At 49.5% G+C, this 27,008-nt stretch overlaps 11 protein-coding genes across 11 annotated transcripts; 5 read left to right on the top strand and 6 right to left on the bottom strand.

The window, feature by feature from the left end:
* Positions 1-79: 79 nt before the first annotated feature.
* On the bottom strand, positions 80-1,808 carry FMAN_02296 (uncharacterized protein; the record flags this gene model as incomplete). The annotated part of the gene is made up of 3 exons (XM_041835636.1): positions 80-234; positions 283-1,430; positions 1,477-1,808. The coding sequence occupies 3 exons, from the start codon at positions 1,806-1,808 to the stop codon at positions 80-82; spliced, it is 1,635 nt and encodes a 544-aa protein (XP_041685780.1).
* A 652-nt stretch (positions 1,809-2,460) lies between these two features.
* Positions 2,461-3,846, bottom strand: FMAN_02295 (uncharacterized protein; the record flags this gene model as incomplete). The annotated part of the gene is made up of 1 exon (XM_041835635.1): positions 2,461-3,846. The coding sequence occupies one exon, from the start codon at positions 3,844-3,846 to the stop codon at positions 2,461-2,463; it is 1,386 nt and encodes a 461-aa protein (XP_041685779.1).
* A 1,247-nt stretch (positions 3,847-5,093) lies between these two features.
* On the top strand, positions 5,094-6,491 carry FMAN_02294 (uncharacterized protein; the record flags this gene model as incomplete). Its single annotated transcript, XM_041835634.1, has 1 exon — positions 5,094-6,491. The coding sequence occupies one exon, from the start codon at positions 5,094-5,096 to the stop codon at positions 6,489-6,491; it is 1,398 nt and encodes a 465-aa protein (XP_041685778.1).
* Positions 6,492-6,798: 307 nt separating this feature from the next.
* FMAN_02293 (uncharacterized protein) lies at positions 6,799-8,573 on the bottom strand (the record flags this gene model as incomplete). Its single annotated transcript, XM_041835633.1, has 4 exons — positions 6,799-7,115; positions 7,168-8,192; positions 8,249-8,503; positions 8,560-8,573. The coding sequence occupies 4 exons, from the start codon at positions 8,571-8,573 to the stop codon at positions 6,799-6,801; spliced, it is 1,611 nt and encodes a 536-aa protein (XP_041685777.1).
* A 3,383-nt stretch (positions 8,574-11,956) lies between these two features.
* On the top strand, positions 11,957-12,244 carry FMAN_02292 (uncharacterized protein; the record flags this gene model as incomplete). The annotated part of the gene is made up of 1 exon (XM_041835632.1): positions 11,957-12,244. One exon carries the CDS (start codon positions 11,957-11,959, stop codon positions 12,242-12,244), a length of 288 nt encoding a protein of 95 aa, XP_041685776.1.
* Positions 12,245-12,463: 219 nt separating this feature from the next.
* On the bottom strand, positions 12,464-15,064 carry FMAN_02291 (uncharacterized protein; the record flags this gene model as incomplete). Its single annotated transcript, XM_041835631.1, has 1 exon — positions 12,464-15,064. The coding sequence occupies one exon, from the start codon at positions 15,062-15,064 to the stop codon at positions 12,464-12,466; it is 2,601 nt and encodes an 866-aa protein (XP_041685775.1).
* Positions 15,065-17,831: 2,767 nt separating this feature from the next.
* Positions 17,832-20,172, top strand: FMAN_02290 (uncharacterized protein; the record flags this gene model as incomplete). The annotated part of the gene is made up of 4 exons (XM_041835629.1): positions 17,832-18,236; positions 18,295-18,450; positions 18,502-18,580; positions 18,629-20,172. The coding sequence occupies 4 exons, from the start codon at positions 17,832-17,834 to the stop codon at positions 20,170-20,172; spliced, it is 2,184 nt and encodes a 727-aa protein (XP_041685774.1).
* Positions 20,173-20,644: 472 nt separating this feature from the next.
* On the bottom strand, positions 20,645-22,261 carry FMAN_02289 (uncharacterized protein; the record flags this gene model as incomplete). Its single annotated transcript, XM_041835628.1, has 1 exon — positions 20,645-22,261. The coding sequence occupies one exon, from the start codon at positions 22,259-22,261 to the stop codon at positions 20,645-20,647; it is 1,617 nt and encodes a 538-aa protein (XP_041685773.1).
* Positions 22,262-23,004: 743 nt separating this feature from the next.
* Positions 23,005-23,722, top strand: FMAN_02288 (putative Presequence translocated-associated motor subunit PAM17, mitochondrial; the record flags this gene model as incomplete). Its single annotated transcript, XM_041835627.1, has 2 exons — positions 23,005-23,557; positions 23,619-23,722. 2 exons carry the CDS (start codon positions 23,005-23,007, stop codon positions 23,720-23,722), a joined length of 657 nt encoding a protein of 218 aa, XP_041685772.1.
* A 214-nt stretch (positions 23,723-23,936) lies between these two features.
* FMAN_02287 (uncharacterized protein) lies at positions 23,937-25,378 on the bottom strand (the record flags this gene model as incomplete). The annotated part of the gene is made up of 3 exons (XM_041835626.1): positions 23,937-24,879; positions 24,926-25,139; positions 25,189-25,378. 3 exons carry the CDS (start codon positions 25,376-25,378, stop codon positions 23,937-23,939), a joined length of 1,347 nt encoding a protein of 448 aa, XP_041685771.1.
* Positions 25,379-25,792: 414 nt separating this feature from the next.
* FMAN_16179 (uncharacterized protein) lies at positions 25,793-26,407 on the top strand (the record flags this gene model as incomplete). Its single annotated transcript, XM_041835625.1, has 2 exons — positions 25,793-25,795; positions 25,850-26,407. The coding sequence occupies 2 exons, from the start codon at positions 25,793-25,795 to the stop codon at positions 26,405-26,407; spliced, it is 561 nt and encodes a 186-aa protein (XP_041685770.1).
* Between the last annotated feature and the right edge of the window lie 601 nt (positions 26,408-27,008).

The raw sequence follows: 27,008 nt of genomic DNA, 5'->3' as shown, positions 1-27,008 counted from the left end.
CGGGCCATTGATGAGCGAGATCATGCCATTGAGTTTAGATATGTAATAGCATTGGAGGGTGTGTCTATGCTATGAGGGTCTAGAAATCGGCTGCGTCAAAGTTGCGGATCAGGTCGTAGTAAAACTTGACAATGTCCATGTGCGACTCAATCCTTATCCTCTCATCGACCGTGTGAATGTTCTCGGATCCGCGCTGTCGACTCGGTGTCCAGCGGTAAATATTTGGCGACAAGTCTATAACCTATTAGCATATTCCCTCTCCTCGTGTAACGATGTACTTACTGAGGTAATGTCTTGTATCAGTGTTGCCAGTCATGATTTCACCAACAGGCACGACCTTTCCGCCGTCGAAAGCAAAGCTATGCTGGATTGTGCCAGAGAAGATGTCCCAGATTGGGCCGCTGGTAGGAGATACGGGTGTTGTGACCGAGTTGCGGATTGCTGTGAGTTTGAGATGGCCGTCGTAGTCAAATCCAGATTCCTTCGTAGACTTTGCGTCATCCTTGTAGGCGCTTAGAGTGAGGTTGTACTTTTGAACAACAGCATCAATGTTCTTGACGAACTGCTCCTGTACCTTGTCGAGACTGTCTTGGGGCGCAACACGGTAGTTGACACCTAGGTTGACAACTTCAGGCATAGCGTTGATCTTCTGACCGCCGCGAATAATATCAACGGCCTGTGTTGTCTGAATAGTGAATTTGGCCATGGGATCAAGATGAATAAGTTCATCCCTCAGCTTCTCAAGATTGTCTTTCTTCAGAAGGTCATGGAGTTTGGTGTGTGTGTCAGGAGAGTGACGTGCCAAGCAGACAAGATGGTTGTATACAGGACTTCCCTTGAGAATAGCAGGTTCATAAGGCTTGGACTCGAGAGCAGAGATGATCTCAGCCATGATACCAATTCCGGTGTGAGGGTGAGGGATAGAACTGTGGCCGCCCTTGACGCGAAGTTCAGCCCAGATATCAATGGCGCCCTTCTCTTGCACCGAGGGAAGAACGTAAAGAGTATCGTCAATGAGCTGAATTCCCGAACCGCCCTCATCCAAGATGAAGGGAATACCGTTGTCGCCATATCTCTCTGTCAAGAACTCGCCGATCTTGGCAGCGCCTCGAGGACCAGAGCACTCCTCATCGAATCCGAACGCTAAGATCACAGTCCGCTTGGGTTGCCACTTCGTCTCAGTGAGCAACGTCTCAATGGCTGACATGAGAGCTGTAAGACTGTTCTTATCATCCGATGCTCCACGTCCCCAAAGCCACTCTCCGTCAAAGTAGGCGTCGAAGGGAGGATGCGTCCATGTCGATGGATCAGGAACAGGAACAACATCTTGATGAGCTGCGAGAAGATAGGGCTTGAGTGAAGAGTCGCTTCCGGTAAATGTGTAAACAAGACCAAACTTGTTGATCTTCTCCAGCTTTGCATATTTATGTCTAAATCTGGTCAGTAAAGGTCTGTGAATTGAGTTTGGTGGCTTACATGGCTGGGTACGTCTTTGCCAGGACATCATGTAAATCATAGAAAGGCGCCCAACGTTCGTCTTTGTCAACATCACCAAGATCGTCGTAACAAATTGACGGAACGCGCACAATTGCTTGATGGCGCTTCACCTGCTTATTAAAAGCATCTTTCGAGTCGAATAGTTCATTGGCAGAAGGCAGACCATCGTTTCCAGGTGAGAGCACAGGCGGCAAATCGCACTTAAAGTCATGCCCGCTCTGACCAATGGGCTTTTGAGGTCCAAAGGGACCGAGACTGAGGCCTGAAGCTCCAGCTACAGTTGCCAAGACCGCGAGAGACTTGCGCACCATTTTGAAGGTATTTGGTGCAGAATTGGAGATGTCGAGGGAGGATTTGTGAGGTGAAACGGGCGGGGAATAAAGACGTGATGATGGAGTCGGTAGCTAGCACGACATCGGCGCCGAAGCCGAGGCCGGACCCGGTTGAAGATAACGGTTGCTAAAAGTGTTCCCGATGAGGAAGTTGAGGTAAAGAACTTTTGATTGAGGATTTTCGGGGGTAAATTTGTGTTGATCAATGGGTTCGTTGTTATTCCCGGGTATATATGGGGTTTTTCTTTGATTGCCGCTGGTGTATCCGTATATAATGTGAATTGCAGAACCCATCGACACCGACCCTCGACAATACCTGGGCTCTCGTCTCGGTTTGTTTACGGTGGTGGGCATGCGATTGAGACTGACTTGAAGATTTGTTTTGCTTATTAAAATGGAAGAAACCGTTTTTAGCACCTTTCTTTAGTTCGCTTGGGATTGGTTGTTGTATCGCTTTAGACTGCGTGGTAGCCGGCAGTCGTTGCTAGTGGATCAGGTAGATGGTCTTCAAGTGTAGAGGAGATGGAGGGTGCAGGCTCCTAGTTAGCAATAGTAGTTAGCCAGTGTACATAGTATAGACAGCTCAGTCAGAACCAACCTCTACACTTGGGCGGGCAATGGCTGGCGCCTCCTAGTTTGAAGGCCCAGCCGTGTCACCGCCATCACCATCACCCTTGCGATCCTCCAGTCGCTTTCCCAGCCATGCCTCAAAGGCGGCGAAATGCGGAATCTTGTTCCATTTGTTGCAAAACGCCTTCAGTTCAGCGTAATGCTCCCCAAGCCAGGCATCCTCCCTTTCAATCCCGCGTCTATACACAGGCTGCAGAAGGACCAGTTCCGACCCGAGTTTCGAGTAACAGACTGGGCAGAGATACGGAGGTATCTCGCCCGCCTGGCGCATCCCACTCACGCCCTGCATGAGACAGGCATAGTAGTTGCAATTCTGTAGCCCGAAACAACGGGCAGCTTCCCGAGACACAGCAACGAGAACTCGTGCGAACCATAGGTACGAGAGATCCTCCATTGAAGATGGCTGGCCAGCTTGGTTGGCAGCTTTGATCGCAAGACCGAGCGCAGAGTCACCAGGCGGTTTACCGAAGGCCTCGAAGGAGAGGTGGTTTCGAGTGTCCACGTAGGCCTGGCAGTGGCTCGCTGGCCACCTATGCAACCGGTCGATGCCTGCCATCCTATCGAAACATGGATTACGACGGAATGTCGACACGATTGCCACTCCATCCTCCACCCATACTCTCTCTGTGATGTAGCTTCCCTCTTCGTCTTCGTAGAGGTCATGGTTTAACACCATGACTACTGAATGAGCTGGTTCGGCTTTGATCTCCGCAAGAGCAGTCCTCAAGTCAGAGACGTTGAGCTGCATCTTTGACAGCCCATCCGGCGACGGGCGGTGTCGTACCTCAAAGGTATCCCTGCCATCTTTGCCTCTGAAGCCGATGACTGATGTCTGGGGAGTGTCCTCAAAGTGGACACGCCTCCGTCCTTGGATCAGTTCAAGGTGCGAAGTGTGGGCGAATTGGGATATTGGCATGGTGGTGTAGAATGCACGGAGGTAAACGATCAGTTGTTTATACTGCTTTAATGTCCAGGTCCAACGATCTGGAAAAGGGGGAAAGCCTGGCGGTAGAACTGGGAGTGACCAGCTTCTCATTTCTTCGGGTAGTCGTTTTACACTCGGTGGGCCGAACACGTACATCTTCTTCCTGGTCGAGATTTCCTGGAAGCGCTTTTGGGTAGCTTCACTAGCGAGCCAGTCCTTGCAGGTCTGGCCCTGCTCTCTTGGGTGTTCTGCTAGGTGGTCTCCGGGTAGCACCAGCGGCCCAGGGAAAGTCTGCTCGTCATTCACAGCATCTTCTCTGGCGAGGTATGCTCCCCTGGCTAGTCTGCCTATCTTCGACATTGCTAGTGTCCTCTGCTCAGGAGAAGGTCGCACGAATCCTGCGTTCGCTGCAGTAGGGCTGCAGTTCATGTAGACGGCTTGGTGGTCGCAAGTATCCGACATTTTGATAAGGCGTAGAAGTAGAAGAAGTAGGAAGGGAAGGGGAAGGGGAAGGGAAGAAGGTGTATTGACAAGAACTGGTAGCGGCCAAGATTGCTTAAGTGAGACTGGTTCAGAAAAAGAAAAGGCAGCCTGCAAGATAAAAACAAAAGAGTAAGCAATCGTTCTAAAATCTACGATAGGCCTCAGTAGTATAGCCAGACTTCTTTTTTAGGGAGTCTTTTTTCCTGGCTGAGGATTAGATGACTTACCTTGAATAATGAACGGTAGACGCGAGATTTTTTGAAAATCTTTCCAATCTTCGCAGACTTTTTGTGATGAGTGAGAGTGAAATTTGTGTAGAAAGAAGATGGATGCGAGAGGGAGGTTGACTTGGCGGGGCACTGGCAAGGCAAGTTCATGCAGAGCGAAGTGAGGGTCGGTGCCTCAGGCGGAGGGGAACAATAACTGCTAGGCTTCTCTCACCTGCAGAAGTGATAAGTACTAGCCTACGAGAGCCTGTAATTGTATTCTTTTGGACCGGATATTACGTTGATTGTCGTTGGGGAGCGAGTGTCAATGTCATATTATGCAGCATGAACACTCCCTTCTCAATGCACTTGGTGGACTCCGAAGAGGTCAAGATGGTAGAGACATGCATTATAGTCCCTCGATGATCTTGAGCTTTCCCTCATGGCTCTGTAGATACATCGTTAACAATCCAAGGCCATGCTGCATCTCCTTCGTACAATTCCAACCTCAACGCCAAAGACATCGCAATAGGGGATAGTACATAGACCTCCTTCTCCAAAAATACGAGCATGAAACGAACAATTCTCTTTGATACTGATTTCTTTGACATCTTGCTCAAAGAGTTCTTTTACTGTCATTGTGTTCTGCTGTTCAGTCCGTTTGTTTACCACGCCGACCCCTCTGTTCGCATGCTATTGTTCACTCTAGCCTTTCAAAACATTTCCCACCACCAACATCTCAATGGCATCCAAATATTCCAGCATGAACATTTAAACAACTACACGCCTTCATTTTCGTACATCTAATATTCAAACTTCATCTGCACCCACTGAAAATCACTTCGATCTTATGCTGCAAACACAAAGCAACATCAATTTCTTGTTCCAGTTCTTATGAGCCACTATATACTCCAGCTATTATACTATCACATATACTGTCAGTTCAAAGACACCGTTCTATACTCTCATGATCCTCCCTAACATTGTCAGCACCAAGATATCTCCTTACTACAATACACCATGCCTCCGCGTTTCCATTCCCTCCCGCCCGAGATCCAGGTGATGATCCTACAGGATGTCTCCCTAGAAACTTCAACCGCTCCATACGCCGCCGTCTGCAGAGCCTGGCAGTATTTTTTCGAGGAGAAAAACTTCAGGTCCCTCGCCATCAGGCAATTCGACCTCTCTACGTTCCGCGAAGTAGTTACTCCTCGGCGTCAACAATTCGTCAAACACATCTGGTATCGGATAGTTCTTCCATCTCGTGTCGATCCTGCAAATAAGTACTTCGAACATCCCGCGGTGCTGTGGAGAGCAGACAAGCGCTTTACCGAGTCTATCTTTCGATTGTGGGATATCATTTCTCTATGGAAGCCGGAAAACAGAATCACCCTTGAGCTCAGTGCTTTCTCATTCAACGATTGGGACCAGATTACTAAACAACAGCGTATTTGGGATCTGGACCTTGCGGCGTACAAAGTCCACAAAGGGCTACAGTCGAAGGAGCCTTACCATTATGACGAGCCTCATGCACCCTACATCGAACAGTACAGTCTATGGGGCTTGCCGAACACGCAGTGGAGGCTGAGGGATTACTGGGAGGCCTTAACGTATGACCTCTTGGGCTGGGAGGACATCGAGTTCACCACGGCTGACGAGGGCGACGGGGACAACGTGCCATACTACGTAGAGGAAGATGCCATCCTCCCTCCTGTCCCTATCGTCTCCAAGTTCCTTATCCGCAACACGCAATTCCGTCAAATCCAGCCAATGACTCTCTCCCAGATATTCGAAAGTTTCCATAACATAGAAAACATAACCATCGAGCGATGGGCTTCTGTCGACTCCGATAGGGAATCAAACTGGACCGATTATGCCTCTAAAGCTTTTGCCATAGAGCTCCCAGTCACAGTCAAGACATTGTCCATCAACGGAGAGAAATGCGCGGTATTTCAGAGGTGGACATCAAAAGAAGTTCGATTTAGAGAGGATTTAGCAACGCATCTGCGCCAATGGTCAAAGAATCTAGAGCACATATCTATACTAGATATCATCGACGCCAGACACTTCCTTGGTATCTTCCATACCTACGTCACAGATCAAGACCTTCAACAACTGATACGATGGCCTTATCTGAAGACACTTACGCTAACCACAGACTTATTCGAGACGCAAAAGCGGAGAACGATACAGAACTTGCTCTGCTGGGCGGCGACAGCAGCACGAAAGATGCCAGAACTTCGAACACTTGAGATTAGAAGCAGCAGAGATGCGCAATGCTTCTTTCGGTACAATATAGTCAAATCTGTCGCAGAGATAACGTGGTCAGGGCCAGTTGTCGATAGTACTGAGATTATGAAGGAGTGGGAAAAGACATCTGCCTGGAGAAACAATCATGACATAGTAAATGACTTTTAAATTTTCAAGGTCAGCTCGAGGGTAAAGTACAAAAAAGGCAGTTAGAGAACTAGTCCCAAAGGAATTTACGCGGAGGAACACATGTTTACAATGTTATAAGGAGGGTTGTTACAAAGCGTTGAAACATGTTCAAGATACCTGTCATATTTTACAAAGCAGTTACATAAAAACAATAATGATAATTGATCCCATGTCTTAAGCCAGACTGGCCAACTCCATATGATAACTAGGTATACAGTGACAAACCCATAACGAACGCCGCGTATGCATCCAGTGCTTACACAAATCCCTCCCATGCAGCCCCTTTCTAAGCATCGATCTGCTCAACACGAGAGTCCTCTCCAGAGTGAGACTCGCTATTTCTACCCTTGTCATTTCCACGGAAGACAGCCTCATCTCGCTGGTCACGGGTGATGTATCCAGGTGGAACCCACTTGTGACTGTTCCAAGGCTTAAGACCCTCCTGACCGTACATGAGATCGACATTCTCCAGAGTGAGTTGTCGGGATTCGAAGAGGAAGAACCAGACGAGAAGAGCGGCGGCTATGTTGGCAGCAACGAGGACGAAACCGAAGGCATAGTTAATGGCATCGGCTGCAATTGGAGAGAGGAAAGCAATCATGACTGTTATAGTTGTTAGAGGAGAGTGTCACCCCAAGAAAGAGCCATTACTTACAATTGCCAAGCCAGTTACCGGCAGTAGCGATAGAGGCTTGCTTCGCACGAGTACGGAGAGGAAAGGTCTCTCCTATGACGACCCAAGCCATGGGACCCCAGGTACTAGCGAAAGACGCAATAAACATGCACGCGCAGACAATAAGAACGATACCGACTGTGCTGTTATTCACAGGGTCAATAGCTGTACCGATCGAGGCAAAGACGCAAAGCCAGGCAGCTTGCCAGATGGCACCGATGAATAGAGGCCAACGACGTCCAAATCTCTCGACGAACCAGAGACCAGCGAAGGTAGTAGCAACATTGACAGCACCCAGGATGAGCTGTGTCTGGATGGGGTCCTCAATTCCAGCGGAATTGAAGATGGTAGCTCCATAGTAGAAGAAGTAGTTGACACCGGTCCACTGCTGAAGGAAGTGGATGAAGAAGCCGAGTAATGTACGCCAGACAAGCTTGGGAACCGAGCTCCTGGGGTCGAAGCACTCGAGCCAGCCGCCCTGGCCGACCTGCTTCTCCTTCTCAAGGATGCCTCGCATTTCTCTCAGATCGTCCTGGACGAGAGGGTCTTGCAGATCCTTCTTCTTGCCGCGAAGACGTCCGAGTGAGAGCTGAGCACCCTCCCAGTCGCCCTTGGAAGCGAGCCATCGAGGAGACTCGGGGACAACCAGGATACCGATACCGAGAGGGAGAGAGAAGCCAATGCCGAGGCCAATGACGATTCTCCAGGATGAGTCGCTAGTATCAATCTTCTTCATACCGAGACACACTATGTTGGAAACCAGGATACCGATTGTAATCATGAGCTGGTAGGAGGCGACGACAGCACCGCGGATTTCGCGAGGGGCGCATTCGGACTGGAACATGGGAACACCGACGGAAAGGTTACCAACACCAAGACCAGCAACAAATCGACCAATCATCATATGAACCCACGATTGCATCGCCGTGATCTGAATGACATTACCAATAATGAACAAGGCGACTCCGAAGGTCATGCTCTTGCGGCGTCCCCACCAGTCGGATGTGCTGAAGTCATGTCAGTTGCTTGTTGTATTGGGTTGCGCGAGGTGAAGGAGACGTACTATGCACCGGATAGAGCACCGATCAAACTTCCAATGCTCATGAGACTAACCATGGTCGATTGGATGATAGGCACAAAGGCCTTTTCGTTTTTGGTCTCGTCGTAACCGGTTGCGAAGCGCAGAATGAAGTCGCGGAAGAGGAGCATAGAACTAATCTGCCCAGTATCGTAACCGAAAAGGAATCCACCAATGGAAGTGATGACTCCCAAAAGGATGGCTTCTATGCCGCAGTCGGCGCCATTGACCTTGATAGACCTTGAGAATGTTAGCTGTGATCGGAGCTGAGTATAGAGGAAGGATAGTAGACATACCTATGACCAAGCATGGTTGCAATGGTGTCGACTGTGTCGCAGGTGTAATGAGAAAAAGAAATACAATAAAACTAGAATAAATCTCTGTTTCCGAAATGCATAGAAAAAAAGGAGGGAAGACGAGGTCTTTTATTCTTCAGATACCAAGACCAAGACCAAGACCTGGGGTATATAAGAGAAGAAAAAACAGAAACGGCCCTGCCTGCCCCATAAAGACTATTAGGTAGGGGAAAAGGGCGACAGTCGGGGGTCCCGACAGGGCATGTCTTTCCGTTCCGCGATGGATGATGATGATGATGGAGAAGACGAGATGGGGGCGGGCATCATTTACTAAACTTGGCAGTCGTCATGGGGAAGTTGAAGTCAAGCCAAGCCCGTTTCTCTCAGTGACAGAGACAGAGACAGAGACAGCCGCCGTTGGGCCAGGTGCAGATCACCTCACACTTACAGCACCCCAAGACTCACTAGAGATGGGCATTGCAGACAACAGAGCGTGGAGAGGTCCATGTTGCTTGTTAGTCTCTAACGAGGTTTGACGATAAAGGGCCGATGTCAGTGGCGTTGCTTTAATCCTTCATCATCTGGGGTTTCTCCAGTATCTTTCTCCTCTCCATCTCTCTCCATCTCTGCTGGCCTCAGAACCTGAACCGCAACAAGGCGAGCGAGCGAGCAAGCAACGGGGGCCTGGGGGTGTCCGAGTCAGTGCAAAGTGGACCATCAATGATTGGATTTCTGGAAGAATGTGGATGCGAATAACCCCTTGGCATGGGGTTCTGGGGTACGTACACCCCCAAAACTTGGCGAGAATTTCATGTAACTTACAGTGGATGCTGCTCTCTAATTTTCTTGGTGTCGTTAGCTGTGCAGTAGAGTTTGGGCCTATGACGTAGCGTCCAAGGCACCGCAAGGTAAGCTTAAACCGCCATGGGTGCCAGCCCCGTTTTGGACGGCGGGCATTGGTCAATCTCTGGGCTTACGGCATCGTTCTCGGTGCGACTTGGACTACGACCCGACGATCACTACGCGTTACACAATTCACGACACGTTCCCTACGCAGAAGAGACAAGACAAAGACGTTGGAGAAGAAAACCTTGATTGTGTAGCGAATTCTGGGGTTGTTCTTGCGGAGAATCTCCAACGTCAACTCCAGCCATCATCCCCCTCAGACTCACAGTCTCGGTCACACACTCTCTCTACTCGCCTATCCTTGGCTCAAGTTGCATTCATCGCCAAGTCCAGTGGGTCATCGAAACGATTCCTTGGCTCTGACACCAAGTACCGGCATGTCGACTCGATCCTTTCCAAACGCAGCACTAACTAACAGGAAAACTCTTTCAGCTCGTCGTAATTCTCTTCTCGCCAACGTGACCTCGCCTACAGTCATACACTCACCACAATTCCCCAGCCCGTGGAATAGGCACCCCAAAGTTTCTACTCCGGACCCGCGTTTTCATTTCGGAAGACTCCTCCAGGACCCACCCGGAGCCGTGGAGAGCCGGCCGTTTACTCGGAGCTTCATGCCTGTCGCTGGAGAACGGACTGTCCATCTTGCACCGAAGTAAACGGCCCTTTTTCTGTTCAAAATATCTCAGAGCCCCTATTTTTTTCTTGCCTTCCCCGGGCGAGTGGACGAGGACGCTTCAATCCCCCACGGCCGCAGTGCGAGATATCTGGGGACTCCTCATTCCCAACTCCGCGTTCAGGTACCCAGAATGGCGGAGATGGTTGAGTATGGAGCATTGTACTCTGTATGTGAAATTGTGAAACACCAGCTGACTCTGCGAACGGACCCTATAAACGGCCGTAATTCGGCGATGCAGAACGTGAACGTGCTTGAATAGTCGAGATATATCCCGTATTATCTTCTTCAAACATCCGACTTTTCGTACAACTACGAATGATTCCCGTCGCGTATGTCTTCCGAGCTGAGGCTTCCCCTCGAGACTCAAGGTCAGTGCAAACTCGGTGAGTGTTGGTACATGAAATTGCCAAGAAACTCTGAAAAGAACGCATGACCCAACTCGCAAATGGGGCTCATTCGATTTGTTGGATCATGGGAAATGTTCGATTACCCCTTTGATTGAAATGCAGAAGATAGCCAAGACATTGGTGGAGAAGGGTACATATGCAGAACTTTGTGAATAAGGGGTGATGTGATGGGACGGGGTGTAATGGGACGAGATGTGAGTTATCAGCCATCCCCAACTGAGCGTTACAACCTCTCACAACTCTATCTCTGGACCACATTTACGAGATAACCTATCACTTTCCAATACCTGAAGCGTCAGACAATCTGTCTTGATTGAGTGATCACCGCCTTCAAGTTCCACTATATCTTGCACCATACTCTCGCGCAATCTATGTACATCAGTGATACCACACAAGCTTTTGGACACGCGGTTTCACGAGGCGAATCCATGAGCATAAGCGCCCGTAATTCGTTTCGCTACGAATCGGAACGTATAGCTACTGTCCCTTGTTGACATTTATGTTGATATCGGCCACCCTATCTGTCGATATCTTGTAGCACGGGACTAATGCACTACGCCTTTATTCGCGGTTATCTCCCGCGCTATATTGACTAAATCTCGGGAAGCTGAATTGGGCAATCTCCGATAGCTGTTCCCAGTAGCTTTATCAAAAAGATATCTTTCCAGCTTTAACGACACAGCATACACACTTTCCCAGCCTTATCGACATAGCATACAAATTTTCCCAGCTTCATCGACACAGCACACAAACTTTCCCTGCGTCGTCGATATAGCACACACACTCACCTGGTTCATCAATAGAGCATACACATACGCCCTGCGTCGTCGATATAGCATACACACATGCACCCTGATTCGGAGATATAACACACACAACTGCCCTGCTTCGTTGATATAGCATACACACATGCACCGTATTTCGGAGATGCTGGCAAACTCAACGGGCATTATCTGACGGGCATGCGTTGCTCGTCTGGTTTTGTTGAGGCCGTCAGAACAAAATCCTTCACCTGACTAGAAATATGTAAAAGAACTGTAGAATCCATAAAGAATAAAAAAGTCTAGATAATCCAGGTAGTTACTGAAGTTAATGTTGAATCATTTCTGACTTGCTGGCGTTTAGGGTAGACTTACATTTTGCTCCAAATCTCAAGTCATGGCCATATTTTGAGTTACAACTATTCATAGACATATGTTACTATTCAACTTTAGATCAACAGACTTTAGATTCAAAACAGTAAATTGTTTAGAAAAGAGATGAGAGGCATATTTTATTGACTGCAAGTTCAAAGTGATTGCAACTTACTGCCTTCTCACTCAGGTTTAGATGAAGACATCTTCAAGTTGATTCTCTCCAACATCTTCCTGCACAATAGGAGGAGGGGTCGTTTTGACATACCAGCAGGATGGCAGAATCAGAACCTAAGAGCCCGCCTCCGTCGCAGACAAGCACCACCGAGCCAACAGACAAGAACCCCAAGCCTCTCTCCAAGAAGGCATCAAAGGAACTGGAGAAGCAACGAGAGAGAAAGCGACAAGAGAACGTTAATCCAAACAAGGTGTACACCATCGACGACCTCGAGACATGGCTGGCGAACAGCGACGAGTGGACCGACCAAGACACCCTCATGGCGTTGCACAAGATGGCAAAAGCGCTCAGGAAATCAGCCACCGAAATCGATCTAGTCTGGTAATGTGAGCTCGCAGCCACAGGTCTCAACTGCAAAGTGTGACATGAAGATATATTCATCACAGACATATTATCCCTCAATCACCACTCACAAGAAAGAAAAGACTAGAATACAATGCAATTTAACTCCCTAAGCTAAAGTCGTGCTTGCGACCAATGAGTACTATTGTACAACAGCTATGCGTTTCATTCTGGGTATCGTTTTCATAACTCATTACTCCCCTTAGTCGACCACCTTCAACATCTCGTACGCCTTGTGGTTTATCGCCTTCTGCACGATCTTGAGAGGCGTCATCTTCACCTTCTCCGTCTTCTGGGTGACGTTACCCTCCTCGTCCTTCTCGACGACAACCTCTTCATCCTCACCCTCCTCCTCGAAACCACCTCCCTCCAGGAACACCTTCAGCAAGCCCTGCGAGTACCCGCTGACGAGGCATGTTCCATCCTCGTCAGCCTGGACAGGCTTGGGCGCCGTTGGATCACCGCCGCTTCCGGTGTATCCTGCTCGGCCGCCTGCGAGGTTCCAGAAGACAAGCTCGGGGAGTTCGTAACCCGCCTCTTCGAACTTGGCCTTGATGCGTTCGAAGGAAGTAGACCAGCTTGATGGCTTCTGTCTCTCAGAAGCCCACTCCCGGTAGTAGTGGGAGTTGGAGGAGCTTGCTTCGTTGAACTGCATGTCGCTGAAGACAAAGACTCGCTTGATCATATCCTCCTGCTTGAGCTTGTTCTGGAGAGCCATGGGAAGGATCAGGTCCTCGAAGACAGAGACGAAGTTAGTGCTCATTCCCCATTCCGATCGGTGCATGGCCCAGTACTTCTCCCGCAGAGTCTTGGTCAAGTCGACTTCCTCGACTCTGGGGTGCTCGCTGAAGGTGATGAAGGTGCCGGCGAAAGGGGGCTTGGCGACCTCTGCGAGGAGGAGAGACAGACCGATGGCGGAGTCGATCGGCGTGGTCTGATCTCTAAAGACAGGACCGTTCATGCTGCCAGATACATCACAGACTGCGATGCAGGAGTCCATTGTGCCCGAGTCCTTGATCCGCTTGACGAGCGTGTTCCACTGGCCATCAAGTACCTTGGCCTCGATCTCTGCCACCTTCTGGTCAAGAAGCGAGTTGGCACCTGGTCGAGCAGCCGAACCGCCAGTTCGGACCTTTTGGATCAAAGTAGACGGGAGGAGAGTAGCCCCAGAGATGTTTGCTTTGCCTTCCGCAGCCTTGTCAAGGTAGTTTCCGAAGCGCTCGGCATCGTTCTCGATGAACAGCTTGGAGTACTGATTCATGGCGAGAGAGGGAACTCGGTCGTACTTGATGTTTTCGTACTTCTTGACGGTGATATCTCGCTCGACGATCTCGAGCTGCTTTCGGAGGGCAGATGTATCCTTGCGGTACTGCTCACGGGCGAATCGTAGATACTTTTCATGGCCGTCTCTTGGGCTGAGCATCGGGTGGTAGATGGACTCTCGGGGGTACAGAATCTCCGCGATGGTGCTGACGATGAAGGTGTGTCTGTCGTGGAAGTGATCAGAAGAAGGAGCCCACTTGCCGCACAGCGAGATAGAGCGCTTGGCCTTGTCGTCTCCTCGGAGGGCTTGAATGTCCTTGTGCAGCTGTTCTGCAAAGAGACGAGCAATGGTCAAGTGGAGGGCGCGATACACGGAGTCGGTATCGAATAGAACCCGAGCGGTCTCATGGCGGTTCTCTCTGGTCTCTCGTCTGAGTTCTTTGGGGTCGGCATCGCGATTCTGCTCTCTCATCTCCTGTCTAGTTGAGTGAGATCCTTGGCCTCGGCCACGGCCACGACCGCGACCGCGACCTCTCCCAAGCCCTCGAGCTCCATGATGAAGGCCTCGGAGTCTGCTGCCGTCGCGATGGCGAGGCTTCGTGATACTCTTGCCGCGGAGGATGCCAGGGTTCTCCGTGTTGAGGACCTCCTTGGGGTCATCGATGACAGTAAGCTTATCATTGGCCGCAATGGCCAGGATGTTTAGCATGTCCTTCCAGTAGCCATGGGCCACTCCATTCTTCACGTCGAACTTGGCAGAGCCGTCATCGTTCTCCTCTTCAACGAGAACAAGATCGTCGTCCTCCTTCTTCTCGGCCTTCTTGTTGATGACCGGGCGGCTCAGCCAGCAGAGGTTAGCGACAAGTGTCAAGGGATGGTTCTGCGCCAACCATCCAACACATCGGTAAAACACAGTCCGCGAGCTCTTTCCCAAATGAATGGACCGAGCGTTGAAGATGATTCTGAGAGTAGCAAGGGGGTTCTCATCCCAGGCTCTAGTAAGGAGATCCTTCAGGCGAGGACCAGAGACGGCTTCCTCGAGCTCCTGGAAGAGATCAACAAGGGCGTCTTGGCTGGAACGATAAGCGAGATCGCCGTTCTCCGTGAGCATCATGTTGTCGAGGTCCCGAGATGGCTTCTCGTTCCCGTAGTTGATGAGACCTTCCATGAAAGGGTTGGACTGGACAGGCTGGGGCTCTTCCACCTCCGGCTCCTGGGTAGGAGAAGACCCTCGCATAGTTTCAGTGTCTTTAGATGCATGATTTGAGAGGTTAGCGGCCTCCATGGACTGACGGATTTCGGCAGATGTCGAGTTGGAGACGAGAGTGAAGGTCTCGGACTCATCAAAGTTAGCCATGGCAGCGAAATGAGCGTCACGCTTCTCCTGTGAGAAAGATATCCTGTGACGATCGGCGATCATCTGACGAATACATTCTTCAAACTCAGCCTGTGGGAGTCTCAGGGCATCGTCGAAGGGGAAGAGAACGGGAGCTGATGACTTGAGGAACCAAGGCAGATCTGATTCCGATGAAGACGCCATGATGATTTGATGACAAGCGGAAGCCTGTTGAAGAAGAGAATAAAAGATTGCGTAAATAAGAAGAGTTGTATGATCTTTATATACTGTTGGTACAGTATTTGAAAGTTGCTGAGTTGAAAGTAACTTTTGTGTGTGTGGGTTTATGTTTGGGTCAGGACTGAACTGAGTGGCAGAATTCGGTCAGTGAGTCAGATCCTCCCTCTGTACCTTAGGTTGGGTTCTGAGGGAGACGGGAACTTTCCAGTTCTTACAGTGGCCAGTCCTGTAAAATGTAGGTTTGAATGGTTGTACTGGTTGCATGCGGCTGAAGCTTGGAGCTTTGGATGCCTGGAGGCTGAGCTAGCCAGGGAAGTCTATCCACATCGAACAGGGTACGATTTGGAAATCGCCGAATAAGATGAGCCCATCAGAATTTATACATGAGAGTCAGATGTGACTGGTCAAAAAACTGTAAGAATTGCCGGTTTTACGGCTCTACTTCTCATCATATGTGTTGGTCCAACATGATGTTGTCTTGAATACCCCTGTAACTGACGTCTACAGCTCATGTCCTGGGAGTTCAACAGGGGTCTTTGCGGGGAGCAAGGGTGCTAAAACTGGCCGCTTGACTCACCCGGGAGCGTCCCGTCAGTTTAGGCCTAGGCACTCAAGGGTGTCTTAGTGTGGAGCTTATGGGGATAAAGCTCGAACGACATGTCTTTTCACGTGAGACCGTTGTAACCTTGTTTCTTCTATTCCAACTTCATGTCTTGAAATGTTTACCCCTTTATCTTCTTCTCTACTTCTCCAATGCCTGAGTGTTTGTTCTACGATTGAATCAATGGGTGACGAGGCAAGTGCTGGTCAGTTTTATTCCAAAGACTCCTTTCTTTGATGATCAACTTCCCAATTGTTCGGTGCCTTCTTTGTCAACTGCGGCTCCAAGACCTTCTTCCCCCTTGTTCCTTTGTGCTTTTGTGCCTTGTCTTGTATCTCAATGCATCTCTGGTCTCGATGGGTTGTTCGTTTGCGGTCTCTTCTTTCGTGGTCTCTTCGTATATCGTGTCTTCTCCATTGAGCCAGCGCTTTGGGGGCTACTCGTTCGTCTTGTCCTGTCATGATCAAGTCCGGTCAGTTGTAGACTAGCCTGTATGTCCAGTTGTCAGAGGAACCTATCTATGGATCAAGGAGTCTTGATGCCTCGTAGATCCGATCGCAGTCAAGACAAGTGGTCTGACTGATGTGAAAGCGACCGCAAGTGCAAGAATAAGGGGTAGAGGCAGAGTGAGTCTCTTCAGATGTGATCCTGTATGTATATATGTGTGTGTTCCTCACTGTCGTGTTATGGACTTCGAAAGTCGTGTCTTCGAATTGATGCCTCCTTGTCTATCAGTATGCTCTGAAGGATGTCAACGCCATGCGGCACTCGTGCTTCTTACCCTTCTCCTATCGATATGCCTCTCCCAGGTCGCTGCGTCGTTGATGTAATGCTCTTCATCTTTGAAACGATGTCTCGTATGCCCGTGGGCATGCTGCGGCCGCTGCCGTTACGATCGAGGAAGATGGGGATGACTCTTGCAGATAGCCGATGCACATTGTCTGTTTGCTTTACGGGTTCGAGGTCAAAGTGTGGAAAACACCATGAGTCCATGGTGATGATCCTGCGCAACGATACAAGGTTAGCACGCCTCAAGATGCACCGCTCCCTCAGTGAAGGGGCTAATACTCAAGACCATCGTGGGCATATTCATCCCTCGAGCTTAGAGTTCCATGACGGTGTGCTGGTGGATGAAATTTCGACGTACGGGACGAAATACAATATGGATGAACAAAAACAACAAGATGGCGATATCGTGAAGACTTCTGGGAGACTAGTGGGGGTCCGAATAGTTTCATCAGTGGAGGGGCGGGACAGAATGGGTTGTAGGCCACCCGCAACACCAAGCAGCAACACCACTTGGGCTGGAGAGGAGCCAGTGAAAGTTGGCATGGGCTATCTTGTCAATAATATCTACCTCCGACAATATTGGGATTACGATTATGTTATCTACGTTCAAAATATATATCGAGTGTCAGGGCGATGTGCTGCAATGAACAACATATGAACATGAACATGGACATTAGCCTTGCTCCTTTCTTGCAGGTCTATGAACAAGATGAATGTTCGGCATCAAGGTGACGCGTGTCTCGATAGCTTCTAGTGCTTTCGTCCCACTGCACTGCCGCTCCCCCAACTTCTCCTGAGCCCCTCCTCTGCTCGGACTACTTCCTCTGCAGTGCCTCAAGTCCTTAACCTCCATCAATGCCCTATCCCTTCCCCACAACAAGTTGAAATTCATTTCTACAGAGCAAATACTCAGTGCCCTACTCCTGAGCACCACTGGCAGCGTAACTGGCCGTTACCTGGTCACCGGATCGTCTACGTTTTGTTGATTCTGCTCTCCTATAGGCTAGAGCTTGACGCGTCGTGGGCTGCATCTTCTGCCCCCCTCGCGTGTATCTCGCTCTCCTCTTTTCTCCCCCTCTCCAAGGACATCTTTCCTCCCACATCTCATCTACCCATCTCTCTTCCACAAAGGTATCTTCTTCTTCACAACACAAAGATTCGTTCCATATTTCTTCACTATCAACTTGTTGCAAGAAGAGTAACTATTCACATACATATTATTCTCACTCTGATCTCTTCTTCATACTCCCCATACCCAAGCACCCCTGCACTCTGTTTACCCCTTCCCCTATCTTCTGTATCTTCTCATTTTACTCTTCAATACCATTCATCGCCATAAACATGGCTCTCCCAACTATGAATGGCAATCAAGGTCCTACCTCCGAGCAAGGTAGTTGGGACTTCTTGTCGTCCCGCTCCGATGAGCTATCTTCCCACTCCTCTGACTTCAACGGAGTTGGCACCGCATTCGGAGACTTAGACTCTCATCCCTCGGACATGAGTCTCGCGTTGTCGGCCAACAGCGATGAAGTCAGCCTGAAATTTGAAGAGCAAGACTACCTAATCAAGTCCAAGCTTGCTAGTGTCGAGACTCAACTCGACTACATGAGCGACACCGCCAACTTCCCCAACCTATCAGCTGAAGAAATAATGAGCCAACGCGAGGCTCGGGAACAGGCTCGTGCCGACCTCGTGCGACTAAAGGAGGAGAACCGGCTAAACCGTATCCGCTATGATGAACTGCGAGTAAGTCATCCCCAGTCAATCCATGTTGTCATCTCGTATTAACCCTCTAACCTCCTAGGATGAGATCATCGGCTCAACTGATGGAAACCTCACTCCTACCCAGGTTCTGGCCAAGATGGAGGAGCTTGGCCGAGTTGAGGTTGACCTCCTCGAGAGTAACATGGCCTTGCGAGAGATGAGCGAAGCCCAAGGTGACTCCTCGTCTAGAAGCGATGTAAGTATTCCCTGCCCTTTGTTGAATCAGATGATTAATATTTGAACTCAGGGAGATGAAGAGGCCTCGTCTGATGATGAGTCGGATGAATCCATCATCCATCAAACCACGTCGGAGTCCGACAGCGAGGGTCCTGGGGAATAGGATCCCCCCAACTCCCTTGCGGACGATTCCTCAGACGTTGTATCCCAGTTTGCCCGCTCAGATGGTAACTCGGCTGCCGATGGCGGCAACAATGATGCATCCCCTACCAACCAAGGCGCTGCATCTGATGATCAGGACGCCCCCACCAGCAACGAGAATGAGACCGTCTCTATTCGTTCTGGTGATGAGATTTACATGATCAACATCAATTCGGTTTTCGATCCTGACAGTCCCGCCGACTCCCGTCGTGTTCTCCTCGAAAAGATCCCACAGGGCACTACTCTCACCCAGATTGCCAACGCGGTCTGCGGTATTGGCGGTCTGGTCCGCATCTCCATGATGGACAACCTTGTAAACAGCGGCACGGCCTTTAAGATGGCTTGTGTCGAGTTTCGCGACTCCGCAGCTGCCAGGAAGTATGTTGCCAACGTCAAGGCCAACGGACTTGAGTTTGTTGACGGTACCGGTCGCTTCTTCGAGATTGAAGTCAAGCTCATCAACTCTACTTCATCCTACGATTCCCACCATGGGCACCCGCTTGAATATGGTGTCGGCTATCATAGCGAGCACTCGGGTCGTTGTATCACTCTCGAGAACTTTCCTACATCAGCCATCTGGCATCTCCTGACTCGATTCGGAACCAAGTACATTATCCGTGCTTCCTTTTCCCAGAATGATAACCAAATGAACGGCAAGCTGTCCATTGAGTTCGCCAGTGTCTTCGAGGCCGGTCGTCTCTGTTACATGATTCTCAACCATGTATTTCTTCCCTACCATGGACCTGCCACTCAGATGGGTTTTGGTCCGACTCCTTCTGACCGCGATGTGGTGGAACTCACCAGTTCTGTCTCTAACACGATCGCTCATGTCCCCCATAAGCATCTCTCTGATGCATGGAACGTGCAGCCGTTCAACTTGTTCACCCCCTCCTCCAACTTTGCCTACGGGGCACCTATTCCCCGACGTGCGGTTACCAGCCGCACCTCGTCGATGAACGTGGAGGTTGTGTCGCGCACCCCGTCCATGACCGTCGAAGTGCCTCACACTCCGTCGACGAATGCTGAGGCGTCACGTCGCCCGTCAATCAACGTGGAGACGTTGCACCGTCCGTCTTGCTACCCAGGAAACTATGCCGTTGTTCCGCATATCCTCGTCCGCGATGACAAGAACTCTCCTGACCTCCGGGATATCCAGATGACCAACATCACTTTCAACTTCGTTGACGGCAACACTAAATACATCATCGTTAAGGGCAAGATCTTTTCTCGTCAAGTCAACGGCGACATCTACACCAAGCTCGACGACACGGAGCTCATGAAACTCAAGCAGGACAATGTCCTTAAGACCAACTGGGCTCCCTTCTGGAGACACTATTGCGAGGCAAATGAAATGCCCTACCTGCCCAAGTACGCCGAGTATGGCCGTGTCGCTAGTGTCCGCCGCAACATTAACAAGAAGTTCGGATTCGCGTCATCCTGGAACCCCGAGAGACTCACCGCGATCCCCAATCAGATCAAGGCATATTTGAACCCCAAGTCGCGCAAGGTAGTCTCGACAGCCGAGGGCGAGCGAAAGTAAATCTACACAACAAAAAGCCGCGATATTGCGCGAGACAGCTGATCAGCATCGGATCAGTGGTGTTCCTCTGAACACTCCAACATCGGTTCAGTCATACAACACTGAACATATGCATTAATACTCTGCCGAACATGTTAACAACAAGGGCAAGGGGAGTCTGCGATCATTTCCGGAATGTTTTTAGGCAGGTATGGGACATTTAACCAAGGGCATTGCTATAAGGGGATTTGTATGACATCTCTTTGGAGCCCTGGGGATCAATCAAGCAAGGAATCAACGGTAGTTCAATGCACTTTTAGGTAGTTCAATGTAAATAAGTCATTTGACACAAAATGGGTATCTCTAATGCTATGTATGTCCGCCGTGACCGTTCTGCTTTTGAAAAATAATTACGCCTTCGCCCTTAATGATAAGAATCCATGCCCGAAAGCCATCTCCAACTCCATAGCCAACCTTGACCTATTGTTTTTCTTCACCTGTAATCATCAGCTCCCCATCCATTCGCATCCAATTTCTTAGCCCTTTTCTTCGCGGGTGGTTCCTCCACGACGAAAAGCTCATCATCTTCATCATCCTCCTTACGTGGATCTGTAGCGACGGGCATTCCGAGCTCATCGTCCTCTCCGCCTGCGAAAGCCTCACTGACGCTCTTGAACTGCTTTGCAGGAATGCCCCATGATAACGTAGTTTGTTTCATAGACTTCTTCTTTGGTGCGTATGACGGTGCAACGGAGGGTTGTTTAGAGACTGGCTTTGTAACTGACTTGTCTGGGCGTTTTCTCTTCCCATTACGGAGGTACGCTTTGATGAGATCTTTGGGGAGGTTGGATTCTGGCTCCCAGGAGGGGTTCTGGTCAGGCGGCCAGTCACCTTCCCAGCGGACCAAGAAGTAGCGCACTAGACCTTGGCCTTCAACATCGTAGAGTTCCATGTCTTCAACCCGTTTGACTTCCCAACCTGGTTCATCTACCTTTTCTGCTTCTTGGCTGGGATCTTCTTGAGGAACTGGCTCTGGAGACTTGGGAGTGCTACTTTTGGGCTTCGACTTGGACTTTGGAGACCTCTTCTGAACTGACAGAGCTTCTTCGATGAGACGTGCTGTTTGTGTCTCTGACTCTGGATCTGGTGTCTCAACCCCCGAGTTAGAGTAGGTGAGTGACTCTTGGGGAGTCCATTCTGAGGCCGAGCCTGTGCCTTGAACGCCACTCAATAGTCCTTTAGAAGGTTGTGCTTTCTTCGAAGAACGGTCAAGCTTCTTCTTGCTTTCAGACTTTGAGCGTATGCTCGTGATCTGGGGCGTGCTTTGCCGACTTGAGGTCCCTGTTGAGGGGAATGACTCGAAATGTTTGCCTTTGGTATGCCTTTTCTTTGGGACTTGGGACTTGACTGCTGAGCCACTGAAAGCACTTTCTGAGTCCTCAACGGTCCCTCTATGCTCATCCAACGCCTGATCATCCGTCTCAGCCGAATCACCAGTCATTTCCCACTGCAACTGTCTCGCCGGGCCCTCCTCATCCGACAATCCCTCAAAGTCCTTCAATCTGTTTTTCGTAGGGGTCTTGATCGTCATGGCCCCCTTCATTGGAACAGCCTCATCGTCTTCTACCACCGCAACAACAGCCGTTTCTATCGTACTGTGCTTGGGTGGTCTACCACGCTTCTTTGGCTGGGAGACCTGTCCAGCTTCTGTCTTCTTTTTCTCCGTCGTTTCTTCCTCCAACTGTTCTTCCGTATTCTTGAATTCCCACTCTTCCAATTTCCTCGGAGATACGTATTCCAGAATATCCATTGCAGGAACCAACATTTGCGCCGCTGGTAGGTCCGTCCATGACACGATATATGTCATCCGTCTCGGTAGAGGGAGTCCATCTGCAGCAGGACCCGGTGAGGGAAGGATAATTCGCTCCAATATGTATGCGGTCGAGTCTTGGGGTGGTAGCAAGCTAATAGGCTGCAGTGGAGGACCACTGCCAGGGACATAATCTCTTGGTTTAGACCGAAGACGTACTTCGATCCGAGATCTCTTGTGTTCCTTCGGTTTTCGTTTTTCCGGCTCGTCTGGCTCGAGCTGCTGTTGGAGGGACTCCATCGCTCGTGCGCCAACGCGAGTCCCGCGACCCGCGACGCCAGTTCTGGCAGGATTATAATGGACGAGCCGCCAATTCGATTAGGTGAGTAGAAATCATAGGTAAAGAAAGGGCCTGAGGCAGATCAAGTAGAAGAAATTTTCGATTGTGTCGTCGGCGTGTTCATAAGAATAAATCTATTTTATGAGCTGTTCTAAAACGCGGCCTGTGTTGTAAGAGGCTGGCAACAGGCCTAAGAGCTGCTACCCGATGACTAAGCTAGAGTCACAGTCAACAAAGCCTAACACAGCATGGAAAGGCCTATAGGCTATATTTTAAATAAAGAAATACCTAAAGGGAAACTAGAATTTCTCTTATTGAATTATTATTTTAAATAAAAGCTTTTAAAATATTTATTAAACTACTAATTAAAACACGTAGTCTTATACCTACTTATAAGATCAAATATAGAGAATATAATTAATCTTAGCTCGATCAAGTCTATATAGCCCTTATTAGGGGGGTCGGGGCTATCCAGTTCCTAATTGAGCCTTAATGGCGGCAGCGCTTAGCCGCGCCTAACCAAGCGCCAAACTTTTCCATCCACCATGAGATCACGAACACAGCTCTACCCGAGCTTCAGCATCCCCACGTCACGCCCAATAACCGACGGCACAACGACATCCTTCAATCTCCACTCCAAACCTCTAATTGACTTTTTTCCCTCCCAAACCTCAATTGGCTACAAACATCAATTCACTTCATCATGGCGTCTCCGCTCAAGACCTCCGTCTTGCGAATGCCGCTAACAGGTCTCGTGCGCTCATCACAAAAAGCTTCATTCTCAACTCTGCGTCCAGCATCATGTCTCTCAGCATCGCCGTTCCGACCTCAATGCTTCACCCCCGTCGTCGCAAAGACCTTCTCCCGCACCTACGCCGATAAGCCGCAGTCCACCGAACTACCCCCGCTCGACTGGAACAGCTTCTTCAAGCTGCGAGTTTCGCGCCGACGATACCAGCTCCTGTTCTCCATCACCAATGGACTCTTCGCCGGCAGTGCGGGCGCAGTTTTTCTCTCGACGGGTCTGGCGGAACCGATCATCTCGCAAATCCCTCTCGACCCGTTTATGACGCTGGGACTTATGACGCTCGCGTTCTCGGGCCTTGGGTGGTTGAGCGGCCCTAGTGTTGGAAACCAGGTCTTTTACCTCTTGAATCGCCAGTGGAAGAAGCAGATGACGCAAAAGGAGGCTCAGTTCTTTGAGCGCATCAAGAAACATCGGGTTGACCCCACCAACTCGAGCGCCAGCAACCCTGGTAAGTTTTTCATCTCGCTAGCTTCAAGTGCCGATCAAGTAAGTTGCTTACTACAAAACAGTTCCCGATTTCTACGGCGAAAAGATCTCTAGTGTTTCTGGATATCGCCAATGGCTAAAAGACCAAAAGGCATTCAACAAAAAGAAGACTGCCAACTTTGTGTAAATGAAAAGAACGAAAAGAAAAAATATCTCACAGGAGTCTCTGTTGACTTGAGCAAAATGTTATTTGTAATGGCGCAGCTGATGGGCAGGAATGGCCTGCCCTTGGTGTGCTCGGGTTAACACGGGCGTTGTATGTTGTATGTATGTATCATAAAATCTCTCATCCAATACGACTATCCCCATTTCCTCTTTTAGCCAGCATCTCTTGCGTCAGTCTATATAAAAGGTACAGATGGATCAACAGTGTCCTTCCATGACTTGATACCACCCAGAATATCACCGATAAATCTCTCTCCGTTGTTCCCTAATCCTAGGTCCTTGAGCTTTTGCGCGGCAATCTGCGAATCGTTGCCGACACGGCATACGACATATATGGGGGTCGAATGGGGCAGATCGCTTGGCCATCCCTCGGGTGTTGCTTCACCGCGAGCGCTCATAAAGCGACTGATAGGGATGTTGACTGAACCTGAAATATTACAGAGGTCAAAATGTTCCTTCTCTCGGACGTCTACGAGCAGCATATCCTTGTTCTCTGACTTGGAGAGCTCATCATACTCCTTCGCTGTGACTCGCTCGTCGGGCTGGAGTAATTGAACAGGCTGTTTGACACCGCAGAACTGAACATAGTCCATTGAGTTCTTCAGCTCATCCAATGTCAGTCTGTTCTCATCACCACAAGCCAGACAAGTCTTTCTTCTACCCCTCATCCTCACGGATCGAAAAGGGGTATCAGACATGCCACTGAAAAGTAACAGCATTGGTGTTTTGGCCTCTCCATGGATCTCAAGGTCACCTCTTGAAATCAACTTGATGGCCTCCAAAGCTTGCAGGACGCCCATTGTACCAACAATAGGGCCAATAATTCCACCCTCACCACATCCAACCACACTATCTGGTGGTGGGGGAGTTGGGAATACGCAGCGATAACAGGGGCCTTTTCCAGGAGGTTTATTCAGAACGATTAGTTGGCCTGAAGTTTGAAATGCAGATGCTGAGACAAGCGGCTTTGAGAGAAGAACGCAGATGTCTGAAATGAGATAGCGAGATGTAGGGTGATCAGTACAATCAAGGACTAAATCATAGCCTGATACAATATCCTCAGCGTTCTGCGGTGTCAGATGTGTGTTGTGCGCGTTATAAGTTATCGTCGGATTCAGACTTCGCATGTTAGTCAATGAGCACTTAACGATGGATGGGATCTCACTCTTTGAGATATGTAATCGCACTCTGAACCTTGCTCATACCAACACGACCTGTCGAATGCGCAACTTGACGGTGTAAATTCGAAACCTCAACTTCATCACCATCAACAAGGCCGATCGTCCCAATGCCTGAACCAGCGAGGTATGCAGCAGCAGGACATCCCAAGCCTCCCGCTCCAACGAGCAGAACCCTGGCCTTCCTCAAGCGTAGTTGACCTGTTCTTCACTTAGCACCTTTCTCTTGAGCGTTCAAATGGCAACTAACCTTGAAGCCCAAAGTTTGGAACAATCATCTGTCTGCTGTACCTCTCATACTCGTGGCTATCTAGTGGCCATTTCCACGATTCTTGAGATTCACGTGCTTGTGACTCGGCGGCTGCGAGTTGGGAACGTAGATCTGCGAGCTCGACCTCTCGCTTTGCAATTTCTCTTCGAAGAACATCAACTTCTTCCATTGTTATTGCATGAGAGTGAGTGAGGTGTGAGAAGAAGTGTGAAAGTTAAAAAGTCACGAGAGGATCAGCTTAGAACGGAGATATTGAGTTGAACCCCACTATGAGTAGAGAACATGTCCAGATTCAGCATTTTCAACTGTCAAGTCATTATAGACTGTAATTTAATAAAATTACTAAATCAAGGCCTCATAATCTGGTTTCTAGTCATAATTTTAATGGCTGTTTCACTGACTACAAGCCGTTGTACGGAGCTGGCCTCAACTTCAGCCATTGACTGCCCCTCCACGCTGTATCTCGGTGTGCCCCACCACCTCGGTGAGCCACCCTCACCGAAAATGTTTCTCCAGTATCTTCGTCTACACCTTCAATTCCACACCAAATCCTCCAATTCCAACACCTCAACCACAACCCAAAATGGTACACCTCCTTCGCCCTACGCTCCCAAAAAAACAACTCACTAACAAACCCCAGGCTCCTCAACCTCCAGGTCTCAAAAAGCCTTCCGCGCGCACCCTCCGCCACCAGCGAGTAACAGGCCAAATCCACCCCCAAGCGCCCCAAAAAGTCTTCCGCGACGACGCCGCAGTAACCGACTCCTTCCTTTCCAGCAAGCGCGACAAGCGACTCATCAAGCACTCCTCCTTCGTATCCCGCATCCAATCAGCACGTATCTCAAAATCCACAAAGCGACGACGACCATCGAAGAAACTAGCAGCGAATTTGGAGAGTTTAGCTGATGCGCTCCCGGAGCTGGAAGAGGGTGCGGAGGTTGAGCAGGGAAAGGTTAGGCATAAGAGCTTGAAGAGCAAAAGGGGTGCGTTGAAGAGAAAGGAGAGGGTTATTAAGGGCGAGATGGAGAGGTTTGGGGTTAGTATGGCGAGGTTGACGCAGCAGGATGGTGCAGCTGCGCAGAAGGCTGAGACGGAGGAGAAGACTGCGCCGGCACCGACTGCGAATCGGTGGGCGGCGCTGAGGGGGTATATCTCTTCGACGATGGAGCAGAATCCTGCTTTTGCTGAGAAGAACTAGGGAGGTTGACGTGGAGAGAATTTAAGATACCAAAGATGGAGATCAAGTCCATAGATGACGTTACAAAAGGGGGGCAGATGCTATCTTTATAGAAATTTGTTCAGGCGTATGGAGTTGGAATCATATACTCTGATCACAGGGCTAGGACAGACAAGAAAACTTGCACCCTTGGCCCTAAATGACAAGAAAACTTACTTGAATTGACATGAGCTTCGGGGGCTCTTTGATGAGTTTATCGTGGTATCCTTCATAAACTCAAGTCTCCATGTTCCCTTAGGGAGGCCAACACAATACTTCAAAGCAGATGCAATCCTCATGTTTATAACGGTACAATTATTCTTCATAAGCTGCGCTAATGCATGCATGCATGTCTTTTTCCATATCCTACCAAACGCCTTCATCGCTAACTCGCATGGCTTTGATATCTCGGAGTATCATTAAAACAACAAACGCGTGTATGGGCATCTTTCTCTGTTACATGATAACCACATCCCTCTTACTGCTCCACGCTACCGCTAACGCCAAGATAAAATAGACACAGGGTGAACAGGAAGAAGAAAATGAGACGACAAAAACAATACTGATCGACCGTGACGCATCC

Source organism: Fusarium mangiferae (assembly GCF_900044065.1).
Source record: "Fusarium mangiferae strain MRC7560 genome assembly, contig: FMAN_scaffold010, whole genome shotgun sequence".
Classification (NCBI taxonomy): domain Eukaryota; kingdom Fungi; phylum Ascomycota; class Sordariomycetes; order Hypocreales; family Nectriaceae; genus Fusarium; species Fusarium mangiferae.
The sequence above is the reverse complement of the archived record's forward strand: the minus strand, read 5'-3'. Positions and strand labels throughout refer to the sequence as shown.